The following is a 17240-nucleotide window of genomic DNA, read 5'->3' as shown; positions in this document are numbered from 1 at the left end:
CGCACATTCAGACATCCGTATTCAGTGGACATTCACAAGTAAATATACCTTTAAAACAATACTTGCCTATTTTGATTGACTGTGAAAACTGTTGTAAGTTGACAGTCGTTGGTTGTCAATATCATGTCGCTGCTTAAAATTCGCAAACATTAATTTATTGCACATTTATTGGAAAGTCTGAATTTAGTCTGAATGTGCGAATATAAAACCAACTTTACCCAAGTGCTTATTGTTTACTAAACCCCCCGCAGTCATCATGTTTTCAGGCCATTTCAAGCTCGATTTTGACACTTTTAATTTTTAATTAGTCTTCCATTAAAGCTGCAATATGCAATATTTTTGCAGTAAAATATCCAAAAACCTCTAGGCCAGTGTTAAATATTTTGTTCACTTGAGTACTTATAATATCCCAAATGTTTCCAACTATTTGTAAATCGTGAGAAAACTGCAATTTTATCCAAGGCTCTGGGACGTGTGAGGAGTCGCCTGTCAGTTGCGTCATACCCGCGTTACCCTCGGTTTCCGGGTTTATTTTGTAGAAACCATGGAAACGCCAAAGACACTTTAATATTTACATGTTTTAATAGACAAGGGAACAACTGTTTGGTTATGTTTATAGACAGAAAACTAATTATTGTTTTAAGCTCAAGTCTTAATGTTTAAATCAAATTTTCTTGATTTGTGGCGACTCTCATGCTTTACCATGCCTCAGAGAAAAACACTATTTTGTCAAGTAGCTAACATAGCATAATCAGATGCAGCTTTATTTTTAGTAACAGTAATACAGCATTTTCTCCATCATACAATACGTTTTAAAATGAATTGCATGCCATTTATCAACACAATCATCCAGCATTTAATCTGATATTGTAAAATGGATCTATCTTACTGCAGTGTGTAACAGTGTCTCACAGCAGAGTAGCGTTATAAAATCATTTTCAACACTCTCAAATGTCTCTAATATGATAAACAGAGCTGCGTTACCTCATACTCATGACCGGAAAAGCGGAAGCGGCGCCGGCGACTGTGTCATAATAAAAGTCCCGCTGCTCGTGAGGCGTGTGTTGATCAATCGCTCCAGCTCCTCGTTCAGCTCCACAACACTCGCTCCTGCTCTGCTTCACACTACAGTAACGTTAATAATCACATCCATGAACATGATTTCTTCCCAAGTCCTATCCTGATTCTTTTCCACCGTCCCTTGAGGTGAAGATCACATGTCACAAGATTCTGCTCTCAAACTTATTAGCCTCGTCAAGCTACGCCTTTGTTTTGAATAGGCCTCTGGCGACCTCTAGTGGACAGAAAATATTACATATTGCACCTTTAACACCATCACTGTTTATAAATGATCAGATCCAATCATAGCCTTTGCCTCCTCTCATGTGACTTTCCCCCATTCATTCTCAAATACCCCGCACTAAACCCACCGCACACTTTAGGGGTTCTGTTAAAACTCAATGGGATCAGAGGAGGCAAGAGAGACGCAGACTCCCGCTGTAACTTCACCTGCAGGTGTCGCTGTTGGAGAGTATTACTTAAGAAATACAAGTGACTTTTACACTTTTTAATGTCACATTTGTAATATTTTTGTTAAACTCTCCTGATATATTATATATATATATATATATATATACACACACACACAAACACACACACACACACATACAGTAAATCCAATTTTTTTTTACTCTTCAAACTACCCTTTCAAATAAGTCAGACTGAATCTACGGTATCAGACTTTAAGAAACAATCTTTATTCTTTGGTATAAAAGGCACATTCAGGAGACGTACAGATTAGTCACATGTGACGAACACATAAAAGAAAACAGAAGAAACAGAAAAGGAGAAAGGATTGATCCATGATGAAACGTTTTCACTCAATTTTCACTCGGCTAAAACTTATTAGTGCCATTTCTTGAGTTAGCACATTAAATATCACGTAAACACAAGCATTTCTTTACTAGACTTAAAAACGATTCAGTTTAATCTATTCTCCCACACAAATCTCTTTAGGCAACTGAGAACATCAAAACAAAAGGCAAAACACTTGTGTGTGGTTCACATGACGGGAACGTCCATCGGCTCTGTATTTACACTGACTATGAACAAGCTGAACAAGCAATAAATTAGTCGTCTGCAAGCCAACTATCAGATAAAATCTGTCTTTACACGATGATGATTCTCACCATGATGCATAAAATCAGCTTTACACACAGAGAGAGTCAACGCTCGCTTACGTCATGTAATAAAGGAATGACATGTTAAAATCATGTAGATTTTTAACTAAAGCGCAACGGATCAGCCAGGACTCCTGACAAGATCAGGTTAACCCATCTAAAATGTCAATAATGTCCTTGAGATTCCCATTCAAATGAATAAAATCAAGATATTGCATCATATTTACTGAGCCAACCGTGTCTGTGCACCCAGTCAAGCATTTCAGGAGAATCGGAGGTTATCATCTCATCTAAAGTACATGTAATAGTTTCACCGTGTGATGCCCAGTGCCGGTCACGCCTCTCAAGCGTAACGGGTGAAACGCCTGACACTGGACAGCGGGTGACGTCTGTGTGTGTGTGAGTGTTGAGGTGTGTTGGAGTCTAGAGCTCGTCCCGGGCCGTGCTGTCCAGCGGTGACTGCAGGACGTCCGAGTTCTGCGCCTCGCTGCTCAGCTCCTCCTGCTCGCGGCTCTTGCGCGACCGCGCCCGGTCCCAGTCGGTGCGGACCGTCTCGTTGTCCCAGACGGTGGAGGTCTCCGTGTCGCTGATGTAGCCCGGGTCGCCCGTGTAGTGCGTGGGGTAAACCAGCAGCGGCTCGGCCGAGAACGCCCGCAGGTCCCGCCGCTCGAAGTGAGACATGTAGTCCTCGCTGCACACACACACACACACACACACACACACACACACACACACACACACACACACACACACACACACACACACAAAGACAGGACATTACATTAGTGATGATGATGATGATATATGAGCTGAACACACAACACATGATAGACGGACAGATGGACACACACCTCTGAGACACGTTCAGTGAAATAATGCTTTCAACTATTATTATTATTAAAAATAAAAATTTAATCAACAAAATTATGTATTATTATTAATAATAATAAATAAACTATTAATAATAATAATTGAATACAACAAAATTTGTTTTATTAATCATAATGCTATTTTACATTAGTATTATTGTTATTATTAGTAGTATTAAAAACAATTTAAGTGACAATGTATTATTATTTATAACAATATTTTGATTTATTACTATTAATATTACCATCATTAATACAATTATTTTAACAAAAGTTTTAATTTATGATGATGATGATGATGAACATTGCTAAAAAATAATTTTAAACTAAGTACTTTTATTACTGTTTATAATCATCTTTAAATGTGTTATTATTGTTATTTAGCTAAATTTTAGTATTGTTGTGGTTAATAATAAACAATAACAATAATAATTTAATCAAAAAACAATTCATTTTATTTATAATGTTGTTTTACATCAGTATTATTGTTATTAGCATTATTAGCAGTAATACAAACAAATTAAGTGACTCAAATATTACTATTTATAGTAATATTTTAATATATTATTATTAATAATAATGCTAAAATAATTATTTTAAAAATAATAATTATTATTTGAGATTTTAATGTATTATGATGAAAAACATCATTAATAAACAATAATAAAAGTAGTTAAAATTATTTTTTATGTATGGAAGCCCGTTTCCGCCAAAAAAAAAAAAAAAAACCTCCACCTAAAAAAAAAAAAAAAGAAAAAAAAAAGCCACTAAAAAAAAAATAAAAAAGATTAATTGCGACTTTTTATCTCAGAATTGCGAGTTATAAAGTCAGAATTCTGAGATAAAAAGTCGCAATTGCGAGTTATAAAGTCAGAATTCTGAGATATAAAGTCGCAATTGCGAGATATAAAGTCAGAATTCTGAGATAAAAAGTCGCAATTGCGAGTTATAAAGTCAGAATTCTGAGATATAAAGTCGCAATTGCGTGATATAAAGTCAGAATTCTGAGATATAAAGTCGCAATTGCGAGATATAAAGTCAGAATTCTGAGATATAAAGTCGCAATTGCGTGATAAAAAGTCAGAATTCTGACTTTATTTCTCGCAATTGCGACTTTATATCTCAGAATTCTGACTTTTTCTCACTACTGTGAAACGTTATTTCTCACAGTTCTTACTTTGCTTGCGTTTCCTTTCATTGCGACTGACCATCAGGATTACTGCTTTGTTATTATTATACATTAAATAGACCATCAGGATTGCTGCTTTGTTACAGACTGTTACAGACAGAGATACTGACCATCAGTTAATTGCGAGAAAAAAAAGTCAGAATTCTGACTTTTTATCACGCAATTGTGAGTTTATATCTCAGAATTCTGACTTTTTATCACGCAATTGCGAGTTTATATCTCAGAATTCTGACTTTATAACTCGCAATTCTGAGATAAAAAGTCGCAATTAATCTTTTTTTTTTTTTTTTAGTGGCTTTTTTTTTTAAGTGGCGTTTTTTTTTTTTTTTTAGTGGCGGAAACAGGCTTCCATATCCATATTTATGATTATCTTTTGATGTGTTTTTATTATGATTATTATTTTAAATACATTTTATTATCATTATTATTATTATATATAATTATCTTATATTTTAACGTATCATTATCATCATCAATAAAAAAATATTATTTAAACTAAATTTTATTATTATTACTTATAATAATCTTTTAATGTATTATTATTATCATCATCACCACCATCAAAACATTTGTCAACTAACTAAATTATATAATATAATAACACTAAAGTATAATAAATTAAAACACACACACACACACACACACACACACATATACATACATACATACATACATACATACACTATATATATATATATATATATATATATATATATATATATATATATATATATATATATATATATATATATATATATATATATATATATATATAGTTTTATATTTATATTTACTATTATTATTATTATTATAAATATTAACAATTTTAATGAACTAAATTGTATTATTATTCTAATTAAAAAATAAATTATTTCTATTGTCTGTGCGTTTTGAGACTTTTTTTGGACCACTTCTCTTTGTAAAAGCTAACTGACGCGACAGTTTGTAATCTGATCAGAAGGATCAAACGATAGATCATCAGAATAATGTGACAGATGAACTGTAGACAGAACGGTCACACTGAAACACTGAACAGATGAAGATAATCTCTCACATGGGGTGTTTGTTGTACATGACGGGCAGAAACTCGTCCACCGGCAGCATCTTCTTCAGCGGTTCGGCCCGCAGCAGCTTCTGAGCGCCGCGTAACGAGATCATGTATCCCAGCGTCCAGTAGGAATAATCCGCCTCCACCAGGTTGTGGATTCTGGGAACAGATTTCTCCTGATGGTCCACCTGCATCCTCTTCCGTCCAATATAACTGAGAGCATGAGACAGAGACAGAGAGCACATGAGCAACTCAACTCAGTGTCCAGCAGGGGGCGCTGTACACTTACAGACTCGTGTGTGTGTGTGTGTGTGTGTGTGTGTGTGTGTGTGTGCGTGTGTGTGTGTGTGTGTGTGTGTGTGTGTGTGTGTGTGTGTTTGTGTATCCTCACATCAAGTCCCAGTCCAGCCGCTCAGTCTGGATCTCAAGCATCAGATTCTGCAGGCGACGCTTAAAGAAAACCTCGAAGCGCAGGTCATCCTCGATCACCAGAGACATCTTCAGCCCCCGATCCACAATCTGACACATTTCCAGAATTCAAGAGGTTATGACAATCATTCTTTTATAATCATGTGTGAATTTTAATAAAATACATGAGTTTGCTTAAATAGTTTTTTTAAATATATTGAGTAAACACATCACTATAAATTTACGACATTATAACATTATTTTTGAGAAAAAAAAAACAAACACTTTTGAATTATTTTATGAAAAATATATTCAAATGGTTTCTTTGAAAAAACACTATTATTTGCATTTTTATATTTTTACAAAAAATAAAAATATGTATTTAAACATTGTTAAAAAAAATATCTAGAAAACACTTTTGTAATAGTTTTTTGTATTTTATATATATTTTTAAAATATTTTCTTTAAAAAAACATTATTTTGTATTATTTAAAAAAATAGTAATATTGAGTAAACAACGTCATAATTTAAGATATTATAAAATTAGTGTTTAACAGAAAACACTTTTGTATTATTTTATAAAATAGATTCAAAAATATACATTTTAAAATAATATTAAAAAACAATGATTTTTAAATTACTTTAAACAAAACATGTTATTTTATAAAAAATATATTGAGTATACATATTGGCATAATTGAAGATACTATAAAAGATATATTAAAACACTTTTAAATTCTGTATTTTATAAAAATGTATATCCAAAAAAATATTTTTTTTATACAAAATTTAAATATATTTGCACATTATATTAAAAAAACGATTATGTTTGTATTATTTTATTACAATATAAATTATATATTTTAAATATTATATAATAAATAAAATTTTAAAACTTTAATTTTATGAATGAATTTACTTGATGAATATGTTCTTTCACTTGTATCTGTTTTGTATTTTATTGTTTTGTAATTATTTTATTAGAGTTTACTAGTCTTCAATAATTACTTTTTACTGAAACACTGGTGAAGACAGCATTACATCATGTTAATGAATGAATTCACATTTAGATGAGCATTAATACAGCAGACATGCAACACTGTGGCTCACCTCTGTCCAGATGTTGTAGTGTGACAGGAAGCAGCCCAGCTCTCCTTTAGTGAGCGGCCGGCCGTGATACGGGTCGCTGTATCCGGGCAGCATCTCGATCCCCATCGCCTCCACCTGACTGGTGTTCAGAGCCCTGAAACACACACACACACACACACACACACACACACACACACACACACACACACACACACACACACACACACACACACACACACACACACACACACACACACACACACACACACACACGTACGTCACATCTGTAAACCTGCAGTGCATGAGGCTAACAGACAGGTGAGAAAGGGCATTATGGGAAGCTTGTGTTTGCAGGAGTGTGTTCATGTGTCGGTGTGAAGTGTGTTTGAGACATACTTGCCATCTACAGCCGCGATGATCTTGCAGGAGATCTCTTGTTCGTAGAGAGTCCTCAACATACGATCCCTGCGGTCCGAACGCCTCAGCAGGTTTATCATGAACACCTGAACACACACACACACACACACAAAGGAATGATCAACATATAGTATACCATGTTCTAAAACAATATAAAGTAAATAATTTTAACATGACATAATATTATAAAATTATATAAAAATAAAACAGGTAAATATACTTTAATACAAAATAAAATTCAAAAATAATATATAAATTATATAAAAATAAAAACAATTAAATATACTTTAATACAAAATGAAATAATACAACAAAATACAAAAATAATAATATATAAATTATATAAAAATAAAAACAAATATACTATAATGAAAAATAAAACAATACAACAGAATAATATGAAATAAAAACTATTTAAATATTACACTAGTTTACATTACTACATAAAATAATGTAATATTGAATTATATAATAAATAAAGTAAAATACAGCAACAATATAAAATAAAATTAATTATTTTCTAATTCTATTTTGATACTTTATAAAATAATGTACAAAATAAAAAAATATAAAATACAACAATAAAAAATAAAATGATAAAGTATAAAAGAACACATTTTAAAATAAAATAAACACTTTTTAAATATTACACTATTTTAAACTATATAAAATAATGTAATATATAATTACATTATAACTATAACAAACAATATAAATTATAATATAATATAAAATAAAATAACAATTAATATAAAATAAAAAAATAAATTCATAAAATACAAAATAAAACATTTAATATAAAATAAAATATCACAAAATAAAATAATATAAAATAAAATAATAATAATAATAATAAAAAAAAAAAAATAAAATAAAGAATAAATAAAATAAGGTCCTCACCTCATCAAAGCCCATTTTATCGGGTTGTTTGGGAGGAAGCGAGAGGTAGCCGGACGGCTCCGATGGAGGATTGCGCACTGGACACAAAACAACTTCACATCAAGTTCATTTCGTTGTGCTCTCAGACTAGAGGAAGTACAAAACAGGACCGGAGTCATGTGACTCACCCATAACCTCCAGCTGCGAGTGCAGAAAACTGTCCGCCTCGTCCTGCAAGGTATTATGGGAGCGCAGGGGCACGGGGAAATACCCATAAGTCTCTCTGTTGCAGATGTACATCTGAACTTCTGCGGGGAGCGAAATTAAAATTCAAGCGAAAGTACCGCCGATGAGAACAGAATCTACTCAGTCTGAGACGCACCTGCTATCCGCGCGGAGAAGGCGAAGATGATGATGTCGTCGAACGCCCAGTTGTAGTCGGGATGAGGCGGGAAAAACGCCAACTGACGGGATGCTTCCTTCCTCAGATCCACCAGGAAGGTGGAGTGAACCATGGGAACGGCGAAGCAGCCCTTCCTCTCCTGCCGGCGGATGGGCATGTAGGCCGGCGTCCGCTTGTAATAACCCTACAAACACACCTGCACTTCACTAACCAAGACTGAGAACAGAAGTGCTTGTCGACGTCCTTTTTTCCCGCTCACACTGAAGACCATAACTATAACCACAGCGATAAAGATATAGTTCTTAAAAGGACACTTTAGGGGATAAAGGGATTTTTAAGGCGACGCCGTCATCATTGAAGAATAATCGTGACTATATCAACATGCAATTTTGTTGATGAAAAAAGGTGAGACTAAAATGTTTATAAAAGTTATAAAACTAAAAAAGTAAAAAACAAAACATGGCAACATTTCTTTTTATTTTCATTGACAAAAGGGAATATTTTCCAACTATGGAAGTCAATGGGTTGCGGTTGCCAGATGTCAGTAAGAGCTTTTCTTTTTTAAATGGACATATTTTCTGCCGTGTTTAACTTAATATTCACAATCTGGCAACCATGAGCACAAACTCTCTCTGAGAAAAAAAGCAGGAAATCTGATCTGGAAATGCAGGAAAACATATGTTGAAGTCTAGCGATCTCCATTGGGATATTCTGCTCAAATGAAAGCTGAATAAAGTCTGTTTGTTGCGATTAAATCTGAGCAAATCCTCTTAGTGACGAACTGTAAAAAATCCAAACCTTTGATGCTTATGAGAAAGGGCAATAATTCAGAAATTTCTCAAATGGCAACAATCGTGATCAGTAATCATGATTATAAATTTGAGCAAATCAAGCGTGATTATCAGTTTAACCATTGGCTAAAACTTGGCTAAAATGCCCAGACTTTAGGTCAACTAAAATTTGACTAACAATAAATTTGAATAAATATGATAAAACCTAAAAAGCACAGGACTAATACGAAGACTAAATGCAAAAGCAGCATGTTTCCACACACCTGAGAGGTCATGCCGCACCAGAAGTTTGAATACGCCGCTCTGGACTCCAGCATCGGCGCCACGATCGTCTTGTTCTCCTTCATCAGCTTCCACAAAACGTCCCGGTTGGTCAGCAGATTATCACAGTCCACCACCTGCAAACAGAGACATTTACATGTGAGCGTGGCATTTTGACATTTCAGAGCTTTATAGTCACTTCATTTTAGATCTGGGAAAAATATAAAGTGATGAATCAAAGCTGAACCAAATGCCGGCTTTAAACAGAAGCTCCCTTGCAAATTAAGTAACTGTAAAATATTTTAGAATAAATGTAAAGTTAAAATGATAATCAAGTGCTTTAGTATGTTAACCAACATCAAAACAAATGCATTTCTTTAAATGTGTAGCACTAGCTACTGTATTTTGTATTTACACAGCAGAAAAATTGGCCAAGAATGTGTAACATAAATGATATATTACGTATAATTTATATCAAGAGTTGTTTTGAAATTGGATTGCAGCTGTGCAATTATTCGCAATTGCAAAACAATCGTGATTTGAGCACATGCAATTTCTAAATCACATAAGACTGTGATTTTATTTATTAATTTACTTATATTTTTAATCAGAATATTTTGGAGTATTTTGGATTCAGGAGAGAGGATGTGTCATTTGCAAGACCTGTGAGATTATTGCAACGAATACTGTAATGCAATACAATAAACCTGTTCCAGCACTTAATACTGCACCATCAAAAACTGTATGATCAACGCATGTCCACAAAGTCCAGCACACCTCAAAGCCAGCCTGAACCGACTCAACAAGTATCCGTTTTTCAAGCATTTGCAAGCATCACGCCTCATGAGAAAGGAACAAAACGGCACTAAAAAATTACCAACGCAATCATCTAACATATATGCAAAGACATGGTGCATCTGTAAAGACGGCTTCTGAAGACTAATACAAACACTCCACCAAAGATGCCATCAAGCTGTTAATACCATGTTATTTCATTGTGAAATGTTTTGTTATGCCCTTCTTGTGCACTGAATACATTTAGAATGGAGCATATTTGAAAAAGCAAAAACAATAGCCAAAATCACAATTAAAATCGCAATATCCATAAAAAAAAAAATAAAAAAAAATTGCAATATGATTATATTGCACAGCCCTGTTTGACTCGGTTATCAAAGATAAAACTTAATGCAATAACACAGGAATCATTTTGAACTTGAAATGCCAGTTTTGATTGATGCGTCTCAGTGAGAAGTGTGTATAATCCTATAATGGTACAAAGTACTTGGACTAAAACGCACAAAACCAGTTCAAAACCTCAAAACTGAGCAAATCACAGAGCTGCAGAGCCGGTACAACAGAGGAGCATAAATAAACACAGAAATAACACAGTGCTGCTAACTTTAGATGAGCAAACGCACTTCAGGATCAGTGCAGCGGGACGTGACCTGTGACCCTCTCCAGACTGTAATTACAGTGTGACATGAGGCGGGTCAGTTCTGACAGTGAACATTACAGCTGAGGATGATGCTAGTTGACTTCAGTGAAGGGTAAAGCCACTCGTCACACACACAGACACGACTTTAGATGATGTACCAGGAAGTAGTCGGACCACATCTCTCTGGCCGTCTCCAGGGCCGCCTGACGCAGCTTCATCACGTGCTCGTACCGAAGGTTCGTCCAGTGCTTCGGGCCGCTCTCGTCCTCGTAGATGCTGAGAAACACACAGACAAATAAACATGCATATATATAACGTGTGTACAGATGTTTCTGTGATCCTCTGCGTTTACATGAGTTCAGATCTCACCTGGGCTCCTCCTGCGGTCTCCACTCCACATAATGATAAAAGTTCTGGACGTTTATCAGCCACTCGCGCAGAACGGCGGTGGTGTTGTCCGAATTATGATCCGTGGCCACCCTGAGGAGATATAAATGGATTGAATATTCATAGACATGTAAAAGATGGCTGCTCCTCCAAAAATGAATGACAGGAGCAAATGACTATAATTAGAGCTTTTTCATTTTCCTCAATGTTGAGTTTGTGCTGGAAAATCACCCCATATTTAACTTCACTACATGACCTTTGGAAAGAGAAGCTTGTCTTTAGCGTTTGGCTGAGAACCAGAGAGACTCTTACTCTCATGCAACAGTGAGCTTTAGGAAACATGTGATTCTAGTAAAGCTGATTTTGTTCAGCAGACGATCGATGTGACGCTGAAGAATCAAAACGATCGATCATTGAGATATCATACAGGTCGCCTGCGGGAGATCGAGGTTTTGCTGTGAACAGACGGTTACCAGATGCTGCTATGATATTAAACACACCTACACACACACACACACACACACACACACACACACACCTACACACACCTACACACACCTACACACACCTACACACACACACACACACACACACACACATATGTTCCTGGGGCAAATTCCATTCCTCTTTTTCCCAGTCACTAGATCAGAGCTGATGCAGCGGTTTATCTCCATCAGGAGTGTGTGTGTGTGTGTGTGTGTGTGTGTGTGTGTGTGTGTGTGTGTGTGTGTGTGTGTGTGTGTGTGTGTGTGTGTGTGTGTGTCCTACAGGTCTGAATCCTTCCATTATTCTCACTAAACTTGTAAAGACAAGCACTACTACTGGCTGTTTTTTTGTTTAATCTCCAGAAATTAACACTTTTTGTTGTGAATAATGTGATATTTTGGTTTGCATCCAAAAAGAGAAATTAAATAACATGCAAATTAAAAAAAAATATATATTTGAAATTCCAACATAAACAACTATATTATAGTATATATAATATATAGTATATATATTATATATACTATATATTATATATATATATATATATATATATATATATATATATATATATATATATATATATATATATATATATATATATATATATATATATATATATATATATATTATATATATATATATATATATATATATATATATATTATATATATAAGTGTGGGGTTAAAAAAAAAAGAAATTTGAAAGGAACTATTACTTTTCATTCAGTAAGATGCATTTAAATTGACAGCAAAATATTAGAAAAAAAAATATATATATATATATATCAAATAAATGCTTTTCTTTTAAAGATCATGAAACACTAAATGTATTATGGTTTCCACATAGTATGAACAGTTTTCAACATTGATAATAATAAATGTATCTTGAGAAAGATTTTCAGCTTTGATCACAGGAATAAATTACAATTTAAATTTATTACAAAAGAAAAGTTGTATAATAATATTTCACAATATTACCATTTGTACTGTATTTTTGATCAGATAAATTAAGCCTTGGTAAGCAGAAGAGAATTTCAAAAACACTAAAAATATAATCTTACCGACCCCAAACCTTTAACCGATATTATCATGATATATTATATATAATTATGGTGCTAAAATGGTGATTAAACATCAGTGGATGTAAAATCACATCTGTAATGTGGCTGCCTGATTCATAGACTGTCATCATATGAGAAGCGCACATTTGATAATTAAGGTCATTAAGACACAAGAGAAGAAAGGCGCCAAACCGCAGCACAGATTCACAGCTCTGAGGCGGGAACCAATCACATGGCCGCTAGCTCAGAGACGCCCATCCCACGGCAACCACTGCTTAATATAAGGGTAAAAATAAAGACTTGAGCAGATGTAGATGAGCTGGCAGAGAAACCCTGGAGATGTTGAGCACGATCTTCAAGTGTGTGAACCGCAGCGCTCTCCTGCTGTAATGCTACGCTCATGATGAGAGCCTACTTGTTAGCGGTCAGCGCCTCTCAGCACTGATTTGTGTGATCCTGTAATAAAGCTTCAGATTATATGGAATATGATGTGCGTGTGCTGAAGCACAGATCTGCCAAGATGTTTGTTTGTTCATCAAAGACTTTTTTCTTTAAAACTCAGCTCAGTTTCAGTTTGGTAAAGCCGACTCTGGGACTCTCGGGCAGCATGTGGTTAGTTCTGGTCTGTTTGTGGCAGCGACACAAACCCTGGCGGTTCGGTTTCGGCTGTTAAACACACGCTGAGAACGATGCTTCAGTTCTGGCTGCCCGCTGCGACTCTTTTGAACCGAGTGAAATGAGGATGATACCATGTCAAAAATGTTTTACATGTGCTATTTTAAACTCGCCCAACAATTAAACATTCACAGTAAAGAGAGAGTTCACAAATTAACAGGGTTGGTTGGTTTCCACAACAAAACCTGTCCAATTGCTCCTCAAAACTAGCTCAATCACATTTCAGGGGGGTCTCACATTAAAAATCGCATTCCGGGGGGTAAATTCCACGTTTTTGGTGGGGCTCCCCGGGTAAAATTTGCGTTCCAGGGGCTAAATATCACGTTATTTGGGGTCGATTCAACCCGCAGACATGAAAACAACCCGTGACAACAGTGGAAAAGTAGCCCAATTCGACTTGGCAAAAATTCAGATGAAGTCTTTTATCATCATGGTTTGTTGTCAAGTACTCATTTAGTCACATGATACCCTAGAACAAACATTATTTGATGTTAGCTGATGTTACACATATAATGCCACCATATTTGATTTGAGAGCAAGACTCTCTCTGAAACTATTACTGTTTTTACTATTACAGCCGTTGAGATTAACTAATAGCTAAAAGTGTTGATTATAGCATTATATTTAGCTCTACTCCCATCGCATTCATTGTGCAGCGTAGACAGCATCATTGATTATAATGAGTTTTGGCGAGAGTCCAGAACTCAGACACTGATAAACTCACACTGTTTGATTGACAGCTCCAGTGACTGTCAAGGGAGCGTTCTTTAATCGCTTTCTGTATATTATTTCATTTAAATAACAGATGATATTCATGCTACTAAGAGAAGTAATGTGAAGTTCACAGTCACTAGCTTGATTTACTGACGCATAAACAGCAATAAATGATTTTGAGACAAATAATGTCTGGCTGTACATGAATCCTATCAGAAATCACTGATCACAGATCAGGCATTAGGATGAACATGGTTACTTACATTACCGTCGGTCCATATCTTACAGTGGAAGTCTGTTTGCAAAGCCTGCAACTGATTTACCAAAGAATCCACAGTGAAATGTACCGAATACAAATAAATACTGCTCTAATGAGTTGAAAATAAATAAATTCCTAGCATTAGGGTAAGTTGGGAGTTATTTTTTAGTCCTGTGATCCTGTATCTCTCGTCTCTCCCTCTCATCTTACTAACACACCAGTGGGCGGGGCCAAAGACGTGATGATGTAGAAATAGGCGTTGATCTTAATCATAATGTGACACAATCCAAAACAAGTTGTTTTCTGATCTTGGTTTCAATAAAAGCTAACAATGAAGTTTTGAGTTCTGAAACTTGCAGGATTTTTTATAGTGCAATGATCGCTTACATGTCTAAAGATCAAGGAAAAATTGATTTCTCAACTCATGACTCCTTTAAGAAGCAACAAGAGCTGATCAGTTGATTAATTACAGTACATACTACAAAATTTTACTCAAAAATTAACTTTTACTGTTAGTTTAACTCAAACTATCCTTGTTCACGTTACTGTAAAAACTCATGTAACTACATGAACTTAAATTACCTGAGTTGTTTAAACTAAAAATGAGTACTGTCAGCTTTACTTCATAAGTGTGTGTTCAGTCAACTTAACACTGCTGAGTGAAACGCACAAATTAATGTTGACATAACTAACTGGCCAGTGTATCTGTAGTTCCCAGCATGCTTTGCAACAAACTGCATTAAGAGAGTAAATTTAGGGATTAAGTGTTATTTTATATGTTTTCAGTAAAGGGAAAAATGTTGTTAGTTTATGTTAGTGTTTAATTATGTTGGACATTTAGAGGAGTTTCTGAAATGTGTTTGAATTGTGTTAACTGTGTTTAGGCTGTCAGCACTCATGCATGTTTAGAGGATTAATTCCTGCTCTCAGTTCAATTGAGTTTGTTCAATGAATCATTTTTGAGTGCATTTTGCAAATAATTAATTTAATAAGGTAAATTAAGTCAATAAATGTGTTCACTTTATATAATAAACTTCTATAAATGTAATTAAGTAAACTGCACATAATATAATGTAACAGTGACAAATTCAAATGATTTGTATTTACTCAAAGAAATATAGCCAGCTTTACTTTTTGTTCATACAACTAAATTGTTATTTGTACAATTACTCAATTGTGTGGAACTACTTGATGCTGCTTTTTAAGTAAATCTAACAATTCATTTTTTTTTTTATGTGTGGCTTTGGTATATAATGCATGAGTTGTGTGGACCAATTTTTTTTTTTTTTTTTTTTTTTTTTTGGTAAATTCAAAACTTCTATTGGGTTATAAACAGAGTCCAGAATACTTGGACAATCCTGATTGACAGTTTTCATTTTTGGGTGATCTGTTCCAATCTAATCTAGTTGTCTAATAAACTTGGCATTGTGTATTAACATTGTTGATGAATTGTTTGTTTCTACTTTGTATAAAAGCGTCTGCTAAATGCATAAATGTTCAACAATCCACATACGTTCTCTTCACTTTAGTATTTCTATTGTTTTATCATGTAAAACCAAACTTCTTTTACTATCTTTCTTCAAATTAAATGCCACTTGGAGAGATATTTTGATTTTCCTTATTTTACAAAAACATTTAACAAATCAAATGCATTTTCTTTCATGGGTGTCAAAAAAATTTGGGGGGGCCAACGTTCATTTCTGAAATGACTTGCTGAGGGGATTTGTTTATAGTAAAGTATTTGATGTATATGCATTCTATAACATGCTCTAAATTATTATGAATCAACAATAGAATCCGTTTATTAAAGATGTGCATGTCGTGCATGTTTTATGAGGTCATAAATTCAGAAGGTGTTTCATGAATTGAATCTCGCTGTCGCCGCAGGGAAGTTTTCAGCTCATTCATGCAGGAGATTGTTGTGTTTTCTCACAAATTCCGCATTCATGCGGCGTGCGCGGATACAAAGACACGTCGACTGATCGGATCGGCATGAGTGGAAAAAGGGGGCAGAGCTGGGGTATGAGGGGGTGTCTGTGCCCTGGACACGTCTAAACTTGCTCATTTCCCCTCCATGCACACACACAGGCCACAGCAGGAATAGATCCAAACCCCTCTCTCTCTCTCTCTCGCTCCCAAACAGAGATAAATCACACATCACATCTCATAAGCACAGCTGCTGTTAGTTCAGTTCACTCAACTCTCTATTGTTTACTTCCCCTCACTTAATTTACAGAAAGCCTGCAGTCACTGCATTACAGTTAACACGCAAACATCAGTCCAGCGTCGCGTCTGCTGGACGCGCATCTGTCAAACACGAAATCGCGCAGACATCAATTCTGGTCAATTACGCCAAATAATCTCAATGCGCCGGGACTCACCATAGAGCCATGCGGTCTTTGGGGTAGTTGAGGCGGTCGATGGCTCCGAGGACATGCGGCAGAGAGTGCGCAGAGTTGCGGCACACCAGCGCGACCAGCACCCGCGGCGCGAGCAGCGCGGACTCCGGGCTCCAGCGCTCCTCCGGGAAATAACTGCGCACCGGACCGGTCCATAGCAGCAGGAAAACGAAATACAGTAAATGCATGAGTGGAGAACGAGAGACGCCCGAGAAAAAGCGGAAGATCAGGCAGAAAAGCAGAGCAGCGAGACTGATCGCGGAGCGCTGACGCGAACAGTGACCATCGGCG

General features: G+C 35.3%; 1 protein-coding gene across 2 annotated transcripts; it reads right to left on the bottom strand.

The window, feature by feature from the left end:
* Window positions 1-1749: 1749 nt before the first annotated feature.
* On the bottom strand, window positions 1750-17240 carry colgalt1b (collagen beta(1-O)galactosyltransferase 1b). 2 transcript variants are annotated; one of them, XM_067403049.1, is made up of 12 exons: window positions 16932-17240; window positions 11339-11449; window positions 11128-11245; window positions 9537-9671; window positions 8462-8666; window positions 8268-8387; window positions 8101-8192; window positions 7180-7286; window positions 6805-6937; window positions 5678-5805; window positions 5293-5499; window positions 1750-2871 (listed from the first exon to the last, which is right to left on the bottom strand). In XM_067403049.1, the coding sequence occupies exons 1-12, from the start codon at window positions 17135-17137 to the stop codon at window positions 2604-2606; spliced, it is 1830 nt and encodes a 609-aa protein (XP_067259150.1). In that variant the 5' UTR covers window positions 17138-17240; the 3' UTR covers window positions 1750-2603. The 2 variants fall into 2 exon arrangements, with proteins under 2 accessions (XP_067259150.1, XP_067259152.1); XM_067403051.1 differs by having other exon boundaries at window positions 8101-8177.

Source organism: Chanodichthys erythropterus, chromosome 12, assembly GCF_024489055.1.
Source record: "Chanodichthys erythropterus isolate Z2021 chromosome 12, ASM2448905v1, whole genome shotgun sequence".
Classification (NCBI taxonomy): Eukaryota; Metazoa; Chordata; class Actinopteri; order Cypriniformes; family Xenocyprididae; genus Chanodichthys; species Chanodichthys erythropterus.
The sequence above is the reverse complement of the archived record's forward strand: the minus strand, read 5'-3'. Positions and strand labels throughout refer to the sequence as shown.